This window comes from Panicum virgatum, chromosome 7K (genome assembly GCF_016808335.1).
Source record: "Panicum virgatum strain AP13 chromosome 7K, P.virgatum_v5, whole genome shotgun sequence".
Taxonomy (NCBI): domain Eukaryota; kingdom Viridiplantae; phylum Streptophyta; class Magnoliopsida; order Poales; family Poaceae; genus Panicum; species Panicum virgatum.
Window position 1 is genome coordinate 17,202,619 of NC_053142.1, and position 22,469 is coordinate 17,225,087.

General features: G+C 44.5%; 1 protein-coding gene and 1 long non-coding RNA gene across 3 annotated transcripts; one reads left to right on the forward strand and one right to left on the reverse strand.

Moving 5' to 3' along the window:
• The first annotated feature begins 961 nt into the window (after positions 1-961).
• Positions 962-16,859, forward strand: LOC120640045 (WD40 repeat-containing protein HOS15-like). 2 transcript variants are annotated; one of them, XM_039915940.1, is made up of 14 exons: positions 962-1,165; positions 2,387-2,532; positions 2,606-2,948; positions 4,362-4,444; positions 4,539-4,585; positions 9,862-10,012; positions 10,239-10,302; positions 10,696-10,854; positions 10,969-11,090; positions 11,422-11,496; positions 15,541-15,594; positions 15,672-15,745; positions 16,168-16,242; positions 16,326-16,859. In XM_039915940.1, the coding sequence occupies exons 1-14, from the start codon at positions 1,105-1,107 to the stop codon at positions 16,543-16,545; spliced, it is 1,674 nt and encodes a 557-aa protein (XP_039771874.1). In that variant the 5' UTR covers positions 962-1,104; the 3' UTR covers positions 16,546-16,859. The 2 variants fall into 2 exon arrangements, with proteins under 2 accessions (XP_039771874.1, XP_039771875.1); XM_039915941.1 differs by lacking the exon at positions 4,539-4,585 and adding an exon at positions 6,506-6,552 and having other exon boundaries at positions 992-1,165.
• LOC120640046 lies at positions 11,722-13,686 on the reverse strand. Its single transcript, XR_005661742.1, has 4 exons — positions 13,544-13,686; positions 12,760-12,826; positions 12,499-12,576; positions 11,722-12,037 (listed from the first exon to the last, which is right to left on the reverse strand). It is a non-coding gene; the product is annotated as an uncharacterized LOC120640046 (long non-coding RNA).
• Positions 16,860-22,469: the final 5,610 nt, after the last annotated feature.

Here is a 22,469-nt window from a genome sequence, read left to right on the forward strand (position 1 = left end):
GATAGTGTTTTATAGTACCTTTGCTCGATCCTTACCGTAATGCTTGGGCGGATCATACTCGTAATTCTCGCACATGAAGAACCTCATGCCAAAATCGTCCCCCCAAACCCTGAATTTCATTAACTTGCACAAGGATCCGCAAAAGCACATAGACACCTGGACTCCTTGGGGGACTGTTTCCCTCACCTTACTCCGTGGAATGTAGGTGGATCCTGAGGAGGCTATGGTGTTGAGCTCTGGCAATCACAAGTGCGCAATCAGATTGCTAATGTACTGTATCACAAACTGATTGCTAATGTACTGTATCACAAAATGATTGCTAATATACTGTGTCAACAAAAATAATTACAGCATAATCTATTTATAAAGTATAGAAGAATTTTGGTTACCTGCAGTCGCCGGCTCGAAAATCCGGCAGGGCTTCGCCTCTCTCCCTCCCTCCCTCTCTTTTCTTGGTTTCTGGAATTTTAGTGATGCAAATGAGGAGTGGGGGGACCAGCCAACCCTTATATAAGGGCGGGGGAGCCGGTCGCCCTGCTGCCGGGCGGCCGGGGCCCGCCGCCCCACTGCTGGGCGGCCTGGGGGGCCGGCCGCCCCGCTGCCGGGCGACGGATCTTCCAGGGGCTTTTCTGCAAAAATTTATGCGAAATTTTTGCAGAAAAGCCCCTGCCGCCCCGTAGCGGGGCGACCAGGCCCCGGCCGCCCGGCAGCAGGGCGGACGGGTATATTCCTGTAAATTTAGAAAACGAAAATATATTTTTTTTAAAAACAAAAATATAAAATATAAAAATATAAAAACCGCCTGAAATGCTACCTAACTAACGTGGGCTGACTGTTGATCTGCGGCCCAGAAGCTTCGGCCTGCTTACAGCCTTCAGCGTTTCCGTTCCCCTTAAAAAAAAGTCAGGTAACTGATCACCCGTCAGTTTTACACTTGTCTCCGCGCAATCCTGGCCGTCCGCATCGCTGGCCAAGAGACGCTTTCACACTTCCACCCCTCCAAACAACACACACATCCGCATCAGCTTCTTTCTCTCCCTCGGCGGCTGCCCGTCTCCCCGTCCTCCTCCGCTTCGCCGGCGCCCGCGCCCGCGCCGTCCGGCCATGGGGGTGCTCACGGCGGCGGAGCTCAACTTCCTCGTCTTCCGCTACCTCCAGGAGTCCGGTGCGTGCCCCCCTTCCATCCCGCCCCTCCCCGAGCGTCTGGGTTGCTCGAGCCGAGAAAATTTTCCTCATTTTTCGCCGATTTAGGGTTTAGGGGCTTCGCTGCTGCGGGGCGCCTAGTTCCCCCGGTTGTGCTGTGGCGGATTCGTGCGCTTCTCAGGGATCCGTACGGCGGGGTGTTGTTCGGGGCCAGATGCGGTTTAGGGCAACTTCTTTTAGATTTGGGGGCTGGTTTGGGATTACCCACTGCGAATTCTTCGGAGGGATTGGTGTGGTATCTTCAAGGAAAATCCGGCTTGTTATGCCATCTTTCTCATGCTGCCTCAAATGCCGAAATTAGAGATTAGCCCCGTACTAGTTCCGAACAGTCTTTCTTTGCCTCAACTAGAAAAACAAGAATGGTATTACTTAAGACATCTACCCGTTTCTTCACCCACGGATTGATTCTGAGAAATTTTCTTGTTCTCATGTTGGAATGATGAATTATGGGCTTTTGGGAATTTGATGCTGCAGGACATTGAGCCCTGCCTATGAATTGTGGTGCACTCTCGTAGTGCGTATGAGAACGGGGTTATGGTAGGGAAGAATGGTAATAGGACCAGATGCCTTTTAGGGTCATGATGGTACAAACACGCTTGGGGAATATGCTGATTGCGATTAAAAAGGTGACTTTTCTCGTTGGTTTTTGGAATGAATTTTATGGTCAATTCTAGGGAAACTGGCAATTTCATCATATTCCTTTTAGGTCCGCTTAATGGTTGGGACAATGTTGGGAAATATGTTGATTGCGCTTGAAAGGCTGTTTTTTTTAGTTCTTGGAATGAGCTGTATTGCTAATTCTGGAAATATTCAGTTTTAGTTCTAGTTCCTGTGCCTCTGTGGCCACTTTGCTGCTACGGCCCTCACATGAAGAAACCAGATACAGACTATAGTCAGAACCTAGCTCCAGAGGTTCTGTCATCATGATCTCTGTTCTTCACTGCCTTAAGAAGAATACAAGAATGTTATTTTTCATGATCTTTCAGTGAATTTGTACCCAACCTTTTTCATACTCTTGCAGCTCTTTAGTGCTTGTGGTTCTTGACGATATGTTCCACCAGCTGTTACACCCTTCTTCTAAATATGCTTGCCAGTTTTCTCTTAAGGCAGGAGATCTGCGCACCAACATATATTGAGCAAGATAGTGTGATTTTAACAGCTAACAGTTTCTCTTGCTCTCCAGGTTTCATTCATGCAGCATTCACTCTAGGGTATGAAGCAGGGATCCATAAGGGTGGCATTGATGGAAATGCAGTCCCACCTGGTGCTCTCATCACTATTGTGCAGAAAGGCCTCCAGTACATAGAACTGGAAGCAAATACCGAAGAGGTAAGCCTGTTTACCTTTCAGTATTTGTTACTACTGCTGATTGATGTGACACCATCCACTGTTCTTGTTTCAGAATGATGAAGAAATTGAGAAGGATTTTGCCCTTCTGGAACCAATTGAAATCATCACAAAGGATGTTGAAGAGTTGCAACAGCTTGTAAAGAAGAGAAAAAGGGAGAGATCTCAAACTGACCGCGAGAAGGATAGGGGAAAAGAGAAAGAACGTAATGAGGAGCATGAACGGCGTCCTGGAGGCGAGCGTGAGAGGGATCGCCATGACAAAGAAAAAGAACAGGTGAGGGAGAAGGATAAATCTGAAAAAGACAGGGAGCATGAGAAAGAAAAGGAGAAAGAAAAGCAGCATACAGAGCGTATCGATAAGATTAAGCACGATGAAGATTCTCTTGCTGGCGGAGGTGATTAATCACTACCTGTTTGCTATATTTACCCTTATGATATCATTTTCCATTACACATCTTTTTAGCAAATAATGAGTATGCTTGCATCTTTTCTTAACTTGAGAATGTTTGATGCTGGTTAAATGAGTACTGTTAACGCATTAAGCTACAACATGAACAAGTTTCCAGTTGATGCGGAACATGTAATGAGTATTTGGACATTTCCTTATGTAAGTGTCTATTCATGCCCTGCACATTTTATCAGTAACATGTGATGCCATAAACAAATTTGTAGTCTTCTGTTGCAAGAATATGAGGAATTGCTCTAGGTAAATTACACAAGATTAGAACTGTATGTTCTAAGCTTCATTAGTGCTTGAAGTAACCCATTTCTTAATCTTCTCAAATCTCAATATTAACCAACATATTATTTTATATATGTTTTGAGAAACTTGGACCTACTCCCTCCGTCCCATGAAAAGTGCAATCCTGAGTTTGAAAAAAATCTCACAAAGAGTGTAATTCTAGAGATTGGATCTCAGTTATTTGCCTAATTAAGTGGTCAGATTTGAATTGAATGCCAAAACTAACCATATCTGGCAAACAATTGAGAGCATGAGTCTTTTCAGGCCACCACTAATCTGTCTGAAAAAACCTAGAATTGCACTCTTCATGGGACAGAGGGAGTACAACTGAATTTAGATACTTTGCTTTAATTTATTGGGAGGTTAGGTGCTGTTTGGTTCATTTGTTTCACTCTGTAATCAGATAACAACGCGACTTGATTATGTTCATTTTTATTTTGTTTGGGCAGACCCTAAACCGATCGCGTGGGATCTGGTAACAGGCCAGTAGAAACCAATGAACAGCCAAAATGTCTTGCACTAAAAAATGATGACTTGTACCCTTCCAAAATCAGAATGGCTCCACTCCTTTCTGTGACCGCCCAACCCCCTGCTGCCATGTGCATGCCCCTTTGTTGCGAGTTACCGCTCTGCATCGCACTGTCAGTGGCCTTCGGAGCCCCTGCTGCTCCATGATTTTTCTGTGGCACCTAGCTGTCAACAATGATTTGGTTGCAGCTTCCACCACCACAAGTATTTTTGCGGTCCTTGTTGTTCTTGATTGCCACCAAGTTCTCCAGTTGCTTATGATGTTTGTACGTTGGGAGTACTAGGCTACTAGCAATCTGTCGAAGAAAGGCAAGAGTTTCAACTGATCCTGTTACATTTTCTCCCAACCAAACAAATCAAATCGATTCGTTTTGTTACAGTTTTTGTACGAAACTCTACCTTGATATTAATTAACTACAGAAGAGAAATATGATTCTAGGATTAACTGATTCCTATGGAATTATTTTTGTGGAGATTGGGTTTTGTGTATACTACTTTCCTTCACCATGTCTGTTTAGACTAAATCTTTGTTCTGCAGGTCCCACTCCAATGGATGTAAGTGTAACTGCTCAGGAGATTTCTAGTACCGATGTGACTGTATTGGAAGGGCACAGTTCTGAGGTTAGAAGGGTCTTACAACACACAGCTATTTTTTCCTCTTAGAATTTAGTGATATTTGTTATATCCTCTTACTATTTCTTTTAAATTTCTTTAGGTTTTTGCTTGTGCATGGAGTCCAACTGGTTCTCTTCTAGCTTCAGGGTGCGTGCTTATTATCTGCTATACTGCATAGGCATTTGTATTCTTGTTTTTGTTTTTGTGCAACTGTAGTGATATGTTTCAGCATAGTAAACAGTACCATTCCATCGGTTGCCAAAAATGTGAATAGTCCTCTGGTCTCATGCATCTTGGTGTCTCAAACATTACCCGTCAATAGGAAAATTAAGGAAAAAGTTCTTTGACATCCAAAGGTACACTTGAGTACCATAGAAATTGCGCGCTGTTTAGAAATATACCACTGTCTAATTTTGATGTCAACAATGGAACTTTGGACCTTTTTGCCCCTGCCTCTTCCGTTTGCATTAAGGCATTTTTCCCTTATCCCTTCCATAGAATAGTCAAGAGCTGTTCTCAGGCACTCATTCACCACCGTTCTCTAACCAATGGATTCCGGAGCGGTGGCAGCTGGAAGGGCATTGCTCCTCCCCCTTGCCATGCACCTAGGCCGCGGTGATAGCACAGCTGATGTTCTGGGGCGGGTCGCTGACCATGGATTGTCTATCAAACAGGGTAAGTCACAGCAGAGCTCCCCATCGACCAGTCTGTGCTGCGCTCTTCTTTGTCGGCCTGCGGTTCCCAATGATGTTGCCGGGCAAGTGGCTCTAGCTGGAGTGGATGGACTCGTACTTCCCATTGAGTGCTTCTCCTGCCGCAATGCGCCGGGATGCTTGCCAAAGTCTCGCCATCCTCAGCTGCCAAGGGGCCTATCAGGATTAGGTTGCGGACCCTGATCAGAAGCAGACACATGGTTGGAGGCTTTAGTGAGGCGGCATCAGCAGTAGGAACAATGTGGCAGTTTGTTTGAGTAGAGAAGGGCGAGTGTGGTCGAATGCTCTAGGCCTCTCAAATGCTGAGGCCCCAGAGTAAAGAAGGCATTTTACCTTCATATTCTGAAAAGAAAAAAAACTGCAACTGAAGTGGAGGGAGTGGTTCATTTTTGAACGGCATGGTCTTTTGGTGTTATTACATATTAGAGTATATTAGGCAACTCCAGATATGGTAGTTTAGGATTGATGTAATCCCGTGATAGTCTTCCTTATCTCTAGGGGAGGTGCCTTGCCCTCCAAGCCTTGTACTCCTATGTATACCGCCCAAGGGGTTCATTGCAATAAATCGACCACATTATACGCATCCTACTTTCCTACATGGCATCAGACGCCTAGGTTACGAGATCCTAACCCTAGTCGCGCTACCGCTACCGCTTCCGCTGCACCCGCGCGCCCCCGGGGAGATCGAGATTGATCTCCGCCGGGGGCAGCGCCCTCCTAGGATGCGCCGCGGATCCCTCTGATCCGCGCCGCCGTCGTCATCAAGCACAGCAGAAGGACCTACCTCTTCCCTGGCCGCCCCATGGTGGCGCCACTCGACGTCCCCGTCGGGTACCACATCGCCTTGGGGGAGCCACTGGGCCTGCATGCCTCCGCGTCGTTCCTCCATCTCGGCTCCGCATTCCAGAATCCGCCCGCCCCTCCCGCGCCATCAGAGCCAGGCGGCCCCGACTACAACCAGCGCCGCCGCACCGACTGACCCTATGAGCGCGAGTGCTGTTGGCTGCGGAGGACCACTGCGGGGACGCCAGGGCCACTGAGGCCATCGGGGCCGGCGGGCCACCGCCCCACCGCTCCGATCGCGTCGCCGACGGGCCGCCAGCGCCCAGGGGACTTTCGCCCCTCCAGCCTTCCATCGACGGACTCTCTCCTTCAGCGAGTAAGCCTATGCGTCCCTTGTCCTCAGCGCCGCTTTTCCGCCGCCGCCTTGTGCGCGGAGGATTCTAGTACCGATGACTGTATTGGAAGGGCACAGTTCTGAGGTTAGAAGGGTCTTACAACACACAGCTATTTTTCCTCTTAAATTTAGTGATATTTGTTATATCCTCTTACTATTTCTTTTAAATTTCTTTAGGTTTTTGCTTGTGCATGGAGTCCAACTGGTTCTCTTCTAGCTTCAGGGTGCGTGCTTATTATCTGCTATACTGCATAGGCATTTGTATTCTTGTTTTTGTTTTTGTGCAACTGTAGTGATGTTTCAGCATAGTAAACAGTACCATTCCATCGGTTGCCAAAAATGTGAATAGTCCTCTGGTCTCATGCATCTTGGTGTCTCAAACATACCCGTCAATAGGAAAATTAAGGAAAAAGTTCTTTGACATCCAAAGGTACACTTGAGTACCATAGAAATTGCGCGCTGTTTAGAAATATACCACTGTTAATTTTGATGTCAACAATGGAACTTTGGACCTTTTTGCCCCTGCCTCTTCCGTTTGCATTAAGGCATTCCCTTATCCCTTCCATAGAATAGTCAAGAGCTGTTCTCAGGCACTCATTCACCACCGTTCTCTAACCAATGGATCCGGAGCGGTGGCAGCTGGAAGGGCATTGCTGCCTCCTCCCCCTTGCCATGCACCTAGGCCGCGGTGATAGCACAGCTGATGTTCTGGGGCGGGTCGCTGACCATGGATTGTCTATCAAACAGGGTAAGTCACAGCAGAGCTCCCCATCGACCAGTCTGTGCTGCGCTCTTCTTTGTCGGCCTGCGGTTCCCAATGATGTTGCCGGGCAAGTGGCTCTAGCTGGAGTGGATGGACTCGTACTTCCCATTGAGTGCTTCTCCTGCCGCAATGCGCCGGGATGCTTGCCAAAGTCTCGCCATCCTCAGCTGCCAAGGGGCCTATCAGGATTAGGTTGCGGACCCTGATCAGAAGCAGACACATGGTTGGAGGCTTTAGTGAGGCGGCATCAGCAGTAGGAACAATGTGGCAGTTTGTTTGAGTAGAGAAGGGCGAGTGTGTCGAATGCTCTAGGCCTCTCAAATGCTGAGGCCCCAGAGTAAAGAAGGCATTTTACCTTCATATTCTGAAAAGAAAAACTGCAACTGAAGTGGAGGGAGTGGTTCATTTTTGAACGGCATGGTCTTTTGGTGTTATTACATATTAGAGTATATTAGGCAACTCCAGATATGGTAGTTTAGGATTGATGTAATCCCGTGATAGTCTTCCTTATCTCTAGGGAGGTGCCTTGCCCTCCAAGCCTTGTACTCCTATGTACCGCCCAAGGGGCTCATTGCAATAAATCGACCACATTATACGCATCCTACTTTCCTTGCACGGGCCCGAGTGATTGGCCCAGAAGGTGGCGCCTGGGGTGGAGGTGCATCTGGAGATGCTGGAGAAGGTGCTGCTGGTGTAGACGTACTCGTGGTGTCCTCATCAGATGATGCGAATCGACCGCTCCTGCACAATGCCCTTTGTATGGAACAGAGTGTGTCGCTGATTTTTCTCGGCTGGGCGACCTGTGTACTAAGAACACGCTGCACAACAAGAGTTTCATACCTATCTGCATCGCTCGGGGTGACATGTACCTCCTCATTAGCTGTATGGTCAGTGGCAAGCATAGCATGTCGAGTTTCTTCGGAATCACTTTCAGAAGAGTACTCACCATTGTCACGGATAAGCAAGGTCACTTGTTTGGGCAGTCCCGAATCATGTGCCCAAATCCTTTGCAACGATGGCACTGAATATCCCGTGTACGTCCTGTGGAAGGAACAACGCCTGTGGGAGAAGGTGCTGCAGGTTTGGCCGACCTCTCGCGTGGTGTACTGCTGATCGTGGATGACGCAGGTAGAGCAGGCGCTGAGCTGGTTGCCGAGCTTCTTCCTGCAAAAGAGTTAGGATATGTCTTCGAACGGCGTCCCTGCACTTCACGTTCAGCTTTGCAAGCATATGCAAACAATGTGGTCATATCAGAATATTCTTTATAATCAAGGATGTCCTGAATTTCGCGGTTCAAACCACCACGAAAACGAGCCATAGCAGCGTCATCCGTCTCAAACAAACCACAACGAATCATACCTTTTTGTAACTCCTGATAATAGTCCTCAACAGACTGTTGACCTTGTCGAAAGCACTGCATTTTTTCAAGCAAATCTCGTGCATAATATGAATGGACAAATCTGTGTCGCATGGCAGCTTTTAATTGAGTCCAAGTGGTGGGAGTGGGATGTTTTTGTTTATATTCACGCCACCAAATTAAAGCAAAATCAGTAAATTCACTAATAGCAGCTTTAACTTGAGAATTAACAGGAATATCATGGCATGAAAATTTCTGGTCGACCTCTAGTTCCCAATCAAGATATGCAGCAGGATCATATTTGCCATTAAAGGACGGAATTTTAAATTTGATCTTAGCAAATGAGTCATTATGTTGATGACGTACCACACGGCGGGCACGACCGGTGCGAGTACCCTCTTCCTGTTCCGTGTCACCACCATAATCCTTCTGCAACTCTGTGATCGATGTTGACAATGTGTCGAGCCGTGCCACGATGGTGTCGAGCGTGGTCTTAGCGGCCATCTGAGCGAGGTCGAGCTGATCGAACCTCTCGGTCGATGATGTGATCGTCGAGTCAAGCCGTTCATGCATCGTCTTCATGTCCGCGGCCAGTCCATCAACTCGTGTCCGCATGTCCTGCAGCTTCTCATCCGGCGTGCCTTCGTCTCCTGCCATAGTTAGTGCAAACACAAAACCCAAAAAAATTATCAGGTTAGATCCTTGTCCCAGCACCTTTTGAGCCTTGCACTTTCTTTCAATAATTTGCATTGTTGAATTTGTGTGCTTACACGTTCAATTGTTGCTGGTTACTTTGTGTTCTATCCTTGTTTTTCTTCTCTTCTAACCCTAGCGCCGCCACCATCTCTCTGCCGCTCGCCATCCCCCACGCGCCAGCCTTTCTTCGGGATCGCGCGTCTCTGGAACACGCCGTTCTGTGGGTCGCGCCTGCCCCTGGATTGCGCCGACCTGCCCCTGATCGCCCTCCGCTGCCTTGTGTGTTTGGCAAGTCAAAAACAAAAAAAGGAAAGAGAGAAACACAACCGCACGCGTGTAATCCCGTGATAGCCTTCCTTATCTCTAGGGGAGGTGCCTTGCCCTCCAAGCCTTGTACTCCTATGTATACCGCCCAAGGGGCTCATTGCAATAAATCGACCACATTATACGCATCCTACTTTCCTACATTACAATGTATCAGGTCAGATCGATGGTGTATTTCTAGAATATGTTATTCCAAAAAATTAATGGACTTAAATTTCTGCACTAATCTGGCTTCTCAAAACATGGCACTACCCTTCATTTACTTCTATCAGATCTTTTATTTAATATTTATTCCAATTTGTATGTATGCATCCCCTCATATTTACCAAGAAAGTTGTCTTTGTCTATTTCTACTCTTTGTTAAATTATTGTACTATATTTGGAACTTGCTAGGTCAGGAGACTCAACGGCTAGAATCTGGACAATTCCAGATGGTCCATGTGGTTCCAACATGCAATCATCTCCTCCGGGTGTTCATGTTTTGAAACATTTTAAAGGTCGGACCAATGAGAAGAGCAAGGATGTCACCACCCTTGACTGGAATGTGAGTTTCTTCCTGCTGAAATTTTTTGTTGATATCCCATATTTTTCTTGCTTTACATGTTTTTGGGGGTGAAGATACCGGGGGAAGTATATCATAGCCATGCTATTTATGCCACCTGTTTTAGTAGCCCACTTGTTTATTTCACCAACAAAACACTACATTCTCATATAGGTTCCTTACTATTACTTGCCAGTCGTCTTATTTGTTTTGCTGCCATCCCTTCCAGGGTGAAGGTACACTACTGGCTACAGGCTCCTATGATGGGCAGGCAAGAATATGGAGTAGAGATGGTAGGTCTTAGGTGAACTACTGTTTCTGTATCAATGTTTTGTTGACTTTCGCTCTGCATTCTGCTGTTAAAGTTAGTCCGGTTAACGATTTGGGGCTGTCTTGATTGTGGGATTATTGTGTTTGATGTAAGTGCACATGATTATTTGATTTGCCTTGAATTTCTCCAAGAAACAGCCTGGCGATCAATTGCATGTTATTCTTATTCAATGTATGTGTTAGATTTCACTAAAACTGGAACTGGCATGCCATCATTATTACTTAGTTCCTTGCATGAATTCATTGTTACTTAATTCTTGTAACAGTTGAAGAAATCATATAGGTTATGCAGCCTAGATATTTTGTTTCCCCCTATTCTTTTGTCTCATCCTTCTGTTATGATGAATGAATTTCAGGAGAGCTGAAGCAGACACTTTTCAAACACAAGGGTCCCATATTTTCGTTGAAATGGAATAAGAAAGGAGATTATCTCCTAAGTGGAAGTGTTGATAAAACTGCTATTGTTTGGGATACAAAGACATGGGAGTGCAAGCAGCAGTTTGAATTTCATTCAGGTATAATTGGCGTTCCAGAATGTTTTTTGTTTTTAACTCATAATTCTTTTCTATTGCAATAGATGTATTTGCACTGAATTAAACCAAAGCTAACTCACACCTGTTTTCATGTAGCTCCAACACTAGATGTTGATTGGAGAAATAATAACTCTTTTGCAACATGCTCAACCGACAGCATGATCTATGTTTGCAAGATTGGGGAACAGCGTCCAGTTAAATCATTTATTGGTCATCAGGTTTGTTTCTCAGTGATTATATTCTTAAAATTCATGCTACAAACTGCATGGTGCTATTTTTGTGTGTATCTTTCTTTTTGGATGATTTATACAATCCAAAAGTAACACTGAACATTCTCTTGTTATCAGATACTATGTCATTCCTCAAAAGTTGAAAAATGTGCAACATGGTTTGTTGTTACTTCCTGGTATATTAAATGGATATGATTATTGATCAATAATTCATTATATGACATGGCATTGTATGGACACAAATATAGTCCACCTGTAATACTAGTTTTGGAAAAGAAGCATTAGGTTTGACCTCATTGTGGCATTTACATATTTCCAGAGTGAAGTTAATGCTATCAAGTGGGATCCAACTGGTTCTTTTTTGGCTTCATGTTCTGATGATGTGACAGCTAAGGTACTATTTCTTTCTACAAAATTCTATACATATGACTAAGTCTTCCAACTTACTTGCGACTATTGCATTATGCGATCCATCAAGGCTTCATGAGGATGTGTGATACACTGGTTGTACGGCTGAGTTGGAAGACTCAGTCATACATGTAGCCATTTCATTCTCTACTAGTAAGGTGCCCGTGCTAACGCTACGGCAACATTTGAAAATGCATGTGAAACACCATGAGGCAATAATGAACATGCTATATTATTACTGTGTACTTGTAAGAAAGAATTATCGACTATTGAAATTGAACAGAGGGTACTGGACAGTGAGCAATGAGTTGCCGCTTTGGCTCCTACTTGTCTTGCAGGCTTGCAGCTAAGTGTACAAAAATAGAAACTTGAGCCTGCTTACCTGTGCCTGCTCACATCTGTCCCTGCTCGGTTTGGCACCTCGCCAGGTGACAGCGTTGAATTAATTAAGGTATCATAGATCAATGCAATGTGCATTTGAATTGAACAATCAACGACCTCAACTTGCAAAGAACTGCATCACAGACCTAAAATGAAGTCGAAAACTGAAATTCAGAAGATAATGATAACAAGAACCAAAGAAGCATATCTGCAACATATAACCATCTAACCAGGGTAACTGATCAATTAGCCCGGATGCATAAAGTTTTAAACATAGAAGAAACAAGCAGGGAAGTTGATTATTCAATTACCCCATGAAATTATTGACAGGTGCAAGAATTGTATCTCAGCTAAAATGTACATTCATGGAGAGACAACTTGTATTTCACTTTGAAGTCACAAGCAGACATAAATTGAACTATATGAGCATATATAAATCACATATTTCTGTAAGTCACTGTAATATTTGAAACTACAGGCCAGCAAACATTGACAAATACTTTATATTTGGAACTGCAGCTGACCTGTGTTTCTGAATTATCACCTGAACCATAAAGCAAACAAACATATGACTGGGTAATTCAGCAATGGAAGCCTCAGTTATCACCTGCTGTCTGGCTCGATGGAGCTCGTGCTCCAGCTACTCCACCTTCATCCGGCTCATCTCAAGATTCTGGATGTAGGCCTGTCACACCAATCAATCAAAACAAAATTATCTTCATGAAATGCATATACTTGGAGAATAACAATGGGATGTGAATATACTTGGCTAATAGAAGAGACATGAGAACATAACAGTATAAGCTCAGAAAAGATCAACGGAAAAGCATGACCAATGTATGACAACTTGGCATAAAACAAGACATACCAATTGTATGACCCATGTCCAAGCAGCAACCAAAAATCCATCACCACCCAAATTGCCAAGAACACAACTGTAAGACAATAACAGAAGATATGAGGCACCATCATCTCTGACAAATGATGCTTCCTATTAATAATAGGATTAAAATCTTCTCCTAGTTAATATTTCTAATCAGTTTTCTAGTTAATGTTCACTTAGACAATAATGTGCTTGGATACCCCTAGAAAAGAGAAGGGTAAATTATATAATCTGACAGATGTTTAGCATTGCAATCACTGAATTGCTCCAGTTATGTAAATATAAATCAACACCTATACACATTTTTTTTCTACAGAGGTCAGGACTATATACATCAAGCACCAGATATAGTTTAAGTCAAACAAAAATATCAAGAACTTCAGCTATGTGGTTAGTGGCATGGGGAAAATAAAAAAACCCATCTATCACTTTGAACAGGAGGCACAACAAATTTCCTAACAAAATTTATTCAAACAGACAACCGATCAGGTGCATCTACAAATCTCACTGATCAGCGTGTTGCAAAGACTTGCATCCATAATTGATTGAGAAAAATAAAAAATACTTGAAGTGCCTAAAAAGGAAAAGGAGATAAATGATTGTATTATGAAGCAGTTTCACGAACAACTAACAATGCTAAAAGAAATATTTTGCAAAGCTGAGTTTATTCTTGCATCAGACAAGAGGCATATAAGTATCTGTATGCATATGCAAGTCAAGATCCTCGTTAATTCATTTTTGTTCTCATCAATGATTAGCAAATACTCACCAGAGAGAAGCATCAAGAGCATCTATGCATGAGAGGTGCCATGAGTGATGCTAATGGCTTGTTAACCACTCATAAAATCAATTCTCATCCTCTCTGATCTGCAGGCAGCGGGCAAATTTTGATTAGGATTAGGAAGCAATTCGATCACTAATCTGGGTGCATTTGTTTGGGTGCATAAAGGTTTCGGTATCATGGTTGTATAGAGAAATAGAGACCTGAAATCAGAGTACTTTGGCTCAGTCTGCAGTCACAACCATAGCTACTAACTGAATTCTTTGAGCCATAGGAATATTTTTCACACAAGCTATTCCAGTCATCCAGTGTGTTCTTTGAACAGCAGATCACAATCCTACACGCCTATGCAATATATGTGTTTGCCCACCAAAATGAAACATAGGAACCATGGTATTTAATGGATAATTTGTGATCTTACCTGATTATGAAAGGTACCCTGGACGAAGCGGCTCCTCTGCTGCAGCACGGCAGCTAGCTCGATGACGCAGCAGCAGTACACAGCAGGGACCTAGCAGCAGTTTTGAACACAAAATAGAATAGAATCTGAGAGGGAGAGAAGGGGATTACAGAGAGGAAGTAGCTCAGGACCACCTCATGGCGATGCTCGTCTTGGATTGCCCAAGGTCCACAACAGCGATGCAGCATCCGCGTCCTCCGTGACGGTGACGTGGCCGGACTTCATCCGACGTGCGCCCCCCATGAGCCTGGTCGTCCCTCCGGCTGGAGGTGGCGCCCCTGGGTGGAGGCTGCTCCGCAGGCTGCAACCCGTCCCCGCAACCAGCCTGCCTCCTGCCTCTTCTCCGTCCTAGGCGCGCCTCCTTCATTTTCCTCATCCCAGATCTAGGGTTCAGGCGACAGGAAGCACCGCCCGGTGGGGGCGGCAGGAGGCCTCGCCCGGCGCGGACCGCAGGCCTCGCCTGTAGCGGATGAGGGCGGCGGCGGCCGTAGGCCGCGCAAGGGCGCGGATGACGGGATGAGGGGTGCGGCCGCTGGAGTCCGCGCCCGGCGAGGATGAGGGCGGCGGCGGTCTGAGTCGGCGGTGCGGATGACGGCGGGCGCGGCCGGGGGCCGCCCCGGTGCGATTGATGGCGGCGGCGGCCGCACCTGTGCTCCCGGCTCGATTCACGCCGGCGGGTCGCGGGGCTCCGCGCTGGGGCTGGGCGGGTTTCCCGTTTGGTGGGACTCGCGCGGGAGGCGGCGGTCGATTTTCAGGAGCAGAAGAACGACATTTTTTGGAGGAAATTGAGAGTTGGAGTCGGCCGCTGAGTTTCGAACGCGCGCCGCGGGGTGCGCGGGAGTGGGGAAGCGTCGCGGGGTGGAGGGCCGAAGGGGTATCACGCGTTGAAGCGCATGATCCTTAAAACGTGGGTTGTCGGATCGGGTTGAATCCGGTTAGTAGTATTCTGAGCCGTTGATTTTTACAGAGGTGAGATTGTGGGTACGGAATTTTGGGTGCACACCTTGGTGAGGCTCTCAGCGGGGGGAGATTTTCTGTGTGGCCGTAGATTTATTTGCATCGGTGCTTTAGGGGTAGGGAAAATCAAGTTGTGTATTTACTTCTACAAATGCCAGTCCTCCCTTTTTTCTCTCAAATAGTCTCCCTTGTTCAATGAACGAGTGCACGATGATACTTTAGTCCCCCTTGTTCATTGCACAATTGTGCACAATGAAAATTTCTTTCTAGTCATGCAGGCTTCCATTGCTAAATGGTACAATATGTTATTGGAGTAATGTCTACTTGTATATCTCACCTCCTGTACCTTTTAGATGTGCAATATAAATATAATGATTCTAGATGTCTAGCTTACTGGTTGCTTTGTGTAGAGTGTAAACCTCATGCCTATATGTTCCTTGCGGGTGTGAGCACTCAGAGTCTCAGACGCAGCACTGAAATTGATTTATTTACCTATGGGTTCACAGCTGCTATCTTTGCTGGTGTGCTTTTACAGTTGTTTCCCCTTTCTGATAGCTTCTCTTTGCAGATATGGAGTATGAAGCAAGATAAATGTGTATTTGATTTTAAGGAGCATACCAAGGTATGGCAAATCTTCCTCTGCTTTTATGATTCCTTGAACCTATAACTATCTATAATCTGCTGAACTATATTTTGCAGGAAATATATACCATTCGGTGGAGCCCAACAGGCCCAGGAACAAACAATCCTAATCAGCAGTTGCTTTTGGCTAGGTAAGCAGCTGCTTTTGGCTTGGTGAACAGCTGCTTTTCGCTAGGTCAACAGTTGCAGAGATGTAATGTACCCCTGGTACAATGAATACAGTGTTTGTGTATTGTGAAGTTGTTTGTACAAAGTTGGTTATTAGTGATTCTCATTATTTGCTACAATCAATTATCATGCATCTTATGCGTGGCCCACATAAGAATGGTCTGTGGTAACAAAATTTGGCGAGTTTAATTTGGGAAGTTCGGCACTATGTCTAGTTTCAGCCAGTTTAGCATTTGGAACATTGTCTGGTATTGCCACTGATAGCTAATGTACAGAGATAAGATGACTGTTATTGATGTAAGTAGGGTTATGCAGTTGCCTTGAGTTGGTTTCTTGCATGTTACCCCTGCATCGCAGCATTGATTGACTTTTGTTTCATGTGCAGCGCATCTTTTGATTCTACTATCAAGCTTTGGGAAGTTGAGCAAGGACGCCTTCTGTACAGCTTGTCTGGCCATAGGTATTGATACCATGAAAAATGAAGCATTCTGATACTTTATTGTGCTTGTTACAATATTGAACATAGCTTTCACATGGCTGCAGGCAGCCCGTGTATTCTGTTGCATTTAGCCCTGATGGTGAATACTTAGCTAGTGGGTCCCTGGATCAGTGCCTACACATCTGGTCTGTGAAAGAAGGCAGGATCCTCAAGACCTACAGAGGGACTGGTGGCATCTTTGAAGTTTGCTGGAATAAGGAAGGCAGCAAGATTGCAGCCTGTTTCTCGAACAACACAGTCTGCGTGATGGATTTCAGGATGTAGTCCAACCAGTATGTTAGTGCATAACAGGCCTAAAAACAGGGCTATATCTGGGAGGAGCGGCATTGTTAGCTTAATGTACATCTTAGGTGGCTTTAATTTCTCCATCCATGTACAGGTTTCTTCTCGGTTATATTGACCATAGAGTAGCTATGTTGTAATGCAGGTCTTAAAAAGGTTTAGTCTTATGGAAATGTTTTGGTGGCAAAAATGCTCGTCATCCTTCTGACCGCACTTGATTAACTGGCCTAATCTCACTGACGGAGTCAGTTTTGCCCGCCATAGTGGCAAATAACATGAGATAGATTTTGCATGAATATGTTTATGTATTGTGAGATTCTGGGTAAGTTTAGCTTTCTAGTTCAGGAATTAGGATAGACCCACTGGTAGTTCGGGTAACTCTTTTGTCCGGTGCACTTTCTGCTCTGGTCTATCATCTATAGCAAATCCTACTAGAACTGGTCTTTAGCATCCTGTGATTGCATCTTGTATACTAAGTCAATGGTGCAGATAAAACACCATTTTTTGTTATGAAAGTGGAGGGCTGATCCTCTACTGGTTATATATATATATATATATATATATATATATATATATATATATATATATATATATATATATATATATATATATATATATATATATATATATATATATATATAAGACAAGTTTTATAGCAAGACCAACAAGAAAGGAAAGAGAGTTACAACACAATGTTTAGCCATTCTACAATAGAAGGCTGATACTTATTTGCTATGTGGTTAACCATAGCAAATTCGTACTTGAAAGAGGCAGCGGCTAAAGACACTGATGGGACTTTTTGCTAAAGATAAAATCATTTTTTGTTATCCAGATAGCCGAGGACATGATAACAATAATCTCCATGAAGAAAGGCTTGCCAACTAGTCATTTGAGGATCTCAAGTATTTGTACTGGAGAAGTTAGGATATACCTGCAGAGAAATCTTCCGCCAACATTGCTTGCGAAAGTGCAGTGGAGGAAGAAATGTTCAGTTGCCTTTATCTTCAGTGGAAGTATAGAAGATGCAGCTGTAATCTTCTGAGGCCATATTTTTTCCTTTTAGCATTACCCTTGTGTTAAGCCTATCGTTTAACAGCAGCCAAAAAATGACTTTGTGCTTGAGTTGACATGTACTATTCTATAACCATTCCATAACCATTTGTAGGATGCATGTATCTCCTATAATTGTTTTGTATGTTTTCTATAAGCTGTATGTAGCTGACCCCCAAATATATGTCCAGACATCATTGTGACAGAACCGCCCAAATTAAACCGGCTTAAGTGCGCTAACTATCATCTTAATTGTTAATCAAGTTGCCACGCACTTAAAATGGTGTAATCCGGTCGTCTGTCGGGTTAAGGATCGAAAAACACTGGAAGTCTCGCACGAAGACAAGTACAGATGATTACAAACAGACAAAATTTCTCAAATTTAATTTACAAAGAAGAGCTTTACAAAATGAGTTTTAAAAGAAATTATCAGAGTTCAACATGCAGCGAAATTTAAATAGAAGTTTAGTTTAGAAAAAAAACAACAGTAGCTACGATGACGTGAGGACGTCACATTGAGCCCACCGATGTGGATCCTGGTTAGCTCCAACCAGCAGCAGTTACTTGAAAACAGGGTGACAACAAACCCTGAGTATACTAATACTCAACAAGACTTACCCGACACGGGTATACTTAGCCCACTATCTAGACATGCAAAGCTTTTTGGCTCTGGAGTTTGTTTTGCTGAAAAACTACTAATATTGGATCCTTACTTTCAATGTTTTAGCTCAATTTAAGTTTATCAAGTACCAACTAGATTTGCCTGAACATCTAAAACAAGCATGGTTGATCACATTAATCTTTACAGAGTACCACAAACATATCTCATCATACTTCTCTTCCCATTTTCACTTCTTTACTACGATGTGACACAGTGACCAAGGTTCTCTTAACCGAGAGAGATGGCGAATCGATCCGATTTAACCTTGCAAGGTGGACCTAACTCACACGACACGTGCAGCCACGCCGGACCACATATGTCAACCGTTCCCATCATTACCCGAATCACGCCTACCAAAACCCGGGTGAAGGGCCCCTCACAGCGAACTCCCAGAGAACTAGGAGGCGACATACACTCCAACACCCGCCATCATTCCACTCCCAGAGTAGCAGGTCGTGATTCAAAGTATCGCTGCAAATCAGGTATTTAGCTTACCGGTTTCGACTACCTCATACTTCCGGCATATGGTTAATACTGTTCAAACTCGGTCAGCAATTCCAACAACGGTACGGTCCTCAATTGACACAGGCGGAGGCTTACTTTCCATCCATTTCATATCCAGAACCAATTCATCTCCGCCCGGTCTTCATTTCTCTTTCCTCATTGATTCATTCTCAAACCACATTGCCACAAGTAACAAGATCTTAAATCTCGTGAGTGACAGGAATCACTCGACTTCTACCGAGATCCTACTTAGCAGAGCATTTTAACGACATCTGCATACTAGTATAGACCCTCGGGTACCTAGGGAGAACATGCATACTAGAGTTCCATACAACTCCTAGAACGTAAATGCACAAAATACTTAAATAAACATTGAATACTTAAAATTAGGATTATGCTCCGGGGCTTGCCTGGGGTAACACTAAGTGTAGCGAAAATGACCTCTCATGCCATATTTCAATATAATATTTTGGTGATTGATATAGACAACACAACACATGGACTAATATGATTGTCAAGATGATCATTCTCAGGCTTTTAGGTTTAAGTGATGACAAAGAGAAGATAGGCGTAGCTAGGCCCGAAGGGCCGCCCCTACGGTGGTTCCGCTAGCCGATTAGCGGACGGGGGTCGAGGGGGAGCCACCCCTCGCGGGTCTCAGGGCAGCCCCCTGAAACCTCTTCGGTCCAAGGGACAAAGAATTGAAGAGACCGTGAAGAAATCAAGTCAAAACGAACAAGACAGAGACAATTTACTATCACCGGTTGAACCGACAATAGACAAATTGTACTCATCGGTGCAATGGAGTGGAGACCAAGTTAGCAGAGTGCACCGGATGAATCGACGATGGGAAAAATGAAGGCATCGGTGCAATGGACCCAGAAGCTGAGGCTAAGGTTTAGCACCGGTTAAACCGACGATGCTCAAAATTGAGTGTCGGTGCAGTTGTCCAGAGACTCCATTTTTCGGGGGTTTCTGAGCTTGCACTCACCGGTTAAACCGACGGTGATTTCAAGAGCGTCGGTCGATTGATCAAGTAGCCGTTGGAAGACTGTAACGGCTAGAAGAAGGGAAAGTACACTCACTAGTTGAACCGGTGTTGGCAAAACTGGAGCGTCGGTTTAACCGGCGTTAAGGAATTTTGTCAGCCTTTCCCAACGACTCTTTTGGGGTGTGTGGGCTATATATACCCCCAAGGCCGGGTCATTTGAGGGTGCTGAAGTTGCTGAAGCATACTACACTTGGAGAACATCTCCAACCACCATAGAGCTTCATTGTACATCATATAGGCTTAAGCACACTTGTGAGAGTGCTTAGTGCTTGTTTAGGCTTAGTTCTTGAGAGAACTAGCTTGAGAGAAAGTCTTGCTGTGGCAAGCATCTTGTGTACTCGTCGTGTGACCCTCCGACTTGGTGTGGAGCGGCAACGACACTTTGTGCGGGGAAGGAGACCCCTCTTGGTGAGAAGCTCCAATAGTGAAGACGGTGCCGTTGGTGACGCTTCAAGAGAGACGGTGGCGGTGGCCTTGTCTTGGTGACTTGGGGTCACTTAGCCTTTGCTTGCCGGGAGCCTTGGTGGCGAACGCAAGACGGTGATCAAGCGAAGAGACTCGGCATCACACTTGTTCGTGTTGGACAAGTGGCCGTGGACGTAGGGAGGGACTTGGTGTCCTAACCGAACCACATTAAATCGTGTGTCTTGGTGTCTTCACGGGAGTTTGCATATTCTCTCCCTTACCTCTTTACTTACCATATTACGTTTCCGCATTCACTCTATCTTGTGTGCCTTTACTTTCCTAGTTAGTTTGATTAGGATTGGCTATAGGTTGCAAGTCTTTTAGGGGTAAGTAGAGAGTAGCATAGATAAACCTTAGTCATAACTAGCATGTATAGTACATGTTAGGTTTATCTTATGCAAATAGATTGAGCCCTATGATAGAAAGCGATTAGCGATCCTATTCACCCCCTCCCCCTCTAGGGTCGGACACCCCGGTGATCCTTACACTAAGTCAGTGTTAGTTAGATGATACTCGCTTAGCGAGCATCGGCCTTTAGTCAGGCACGTCGGGATCCATCCATCCGTCTTCTGATATATCCACCAAACATCGTCTTCGGGTTCGGCTCCAACAGCACGTCCTTCACATGGTTCACCTATCGTACCTAAATTAGATGCAACAATGCAAGAGCATGAATTTAAGGAGAACAACACATGATGCATGAGTGCTCATGATGCAACACAACACAATGCAATTGAAAAGAAAATATGACTGGGCAATCATTTATCGAGTAAACACAATCAACAAGCTCAAAAAACAAAAGGGTTGGTACTGCAATACGAGAGTTCATTCAATTTATTTTAGCTTGAAGTATTTCCTATACAAAGTATTACTAAACTTGTTTAGAAAAGACCAAGCAGATGCAATAAGCAAACTAAGTGACTAATGAATTAGTTAACTAATAAGCAACCAGAACCAAGCTTAGCAAAAACCATCCACGTCCTAGTTCTAGTGTTAGAGCATGAAAAATAATTGAAATAAGAACCCCGCTGGAAACATACACATGCAGAAAGGAATTCCTTTAGCAATAACAGCAAAGAGAGAGAGCTATAACTAGCAACTAAACAAAAACAAACATTTAACTTGCAACCATAATTTAGCACACCAATTAACTGGCATGACAAGAGATTGGTAAACGGTGTAACAAAAACTTACGAACCCTTGATTATAACAGAAAGCATTTAAATTGGCCTCAACAAGACAATTTGAACCATTAAAGATATACAAACATGCATAGAACTTATGGGCCTGGAAATTTTTACAGCGAGATACACATGCAATTATGGAGCCACTACACTAATTTCATAATTTTTTGACTTCCAGAACTGTAGATATTAAATAAACAAGCTAAAACAAGCATTACTCATGATTAAATCAATAAAACATATAAGCATTAAACAAACAGCAGGTTAAATATTTTTTCTGAAGTTCTACATGCCAAAATAAAACTAACCCAACTGGTTTTATATTTTTACCATTTTTCTACTATTTACTATGCATTTTCAAAGCTTGCAACCACTTAAACTAACATTTAAACTAGAGCAAAAACTATTTAGAAACTGAAGATCAACCTGTAAGGAAAGTTGTATATATTAGAACAAGGAATCCAACAAATTTTAGTTTGTATTTTTCTGATTTTTCTATGATTTACTATATTTTTTCAAAGTTTCAGTCAAATTTATTATAAAAGAACCCTTCGCAGCACTATTCATATGAGTCATAGACTTCGCAGAAAACCCCCTGGAATTCTATCTATTCTTGCACGAGGCCCTTGGGTGGAAATTGAAACAGAGGAAGCTCATGGGGAGCTCGATTCCGGCGAGGTGGTGGCCGGCCGGCGGCAAGGGAGGGGTGGGTGAGCATGAGGGCGATGAGAGCTACCTGTGGGTGGTCCCGGTGCGGCAGGAGGCGGTCGGAGGCGGGCTGTCCGCGGTGGCCGTGGCCTGGCAGCCGTAGTGGCAGCGCACGGCGGTGCTCCGGCGATGGAGGACGAGCGGGTTCAGGCTGGGAAGCTTCAGCGCGACGAGAGGAACCTGTTCAGAGGCTTGGCTTGGGTGGGGGATGGTCGGAGGTGGGGGCGCGGCGGTGAGCAGGAGCTTCGGGCGGCCATGGCGGGCGGCGCGTGGCTCTGCAAGG

Excerpts from the sequence above, each read along its gene's own strand:
- LOC120640045 (XM_039915940.1), top strand. The coding sequence starts at position 1,105 with ATGGGGGTGCTCACGGCGGCGGAGCTCAACTTCCTCGTCTTCCGCTAC. Across the intron at positions 4,445-4,538 it reads TGGAAGGGCACAGTTCTGAG|GTTTTTGCTTGTGCATGGAG; the intron begins GTTAGAAGGGTC and ends AAATTTCTTTAG. Across the intron at positions 11,497-15,540 it reads CTGATGATGTGACAGCTAAG|ATATGGAGTATGAAGCAAGA; the intron begins GTACTATTTCTT and ends TTCTCTTTGCAG.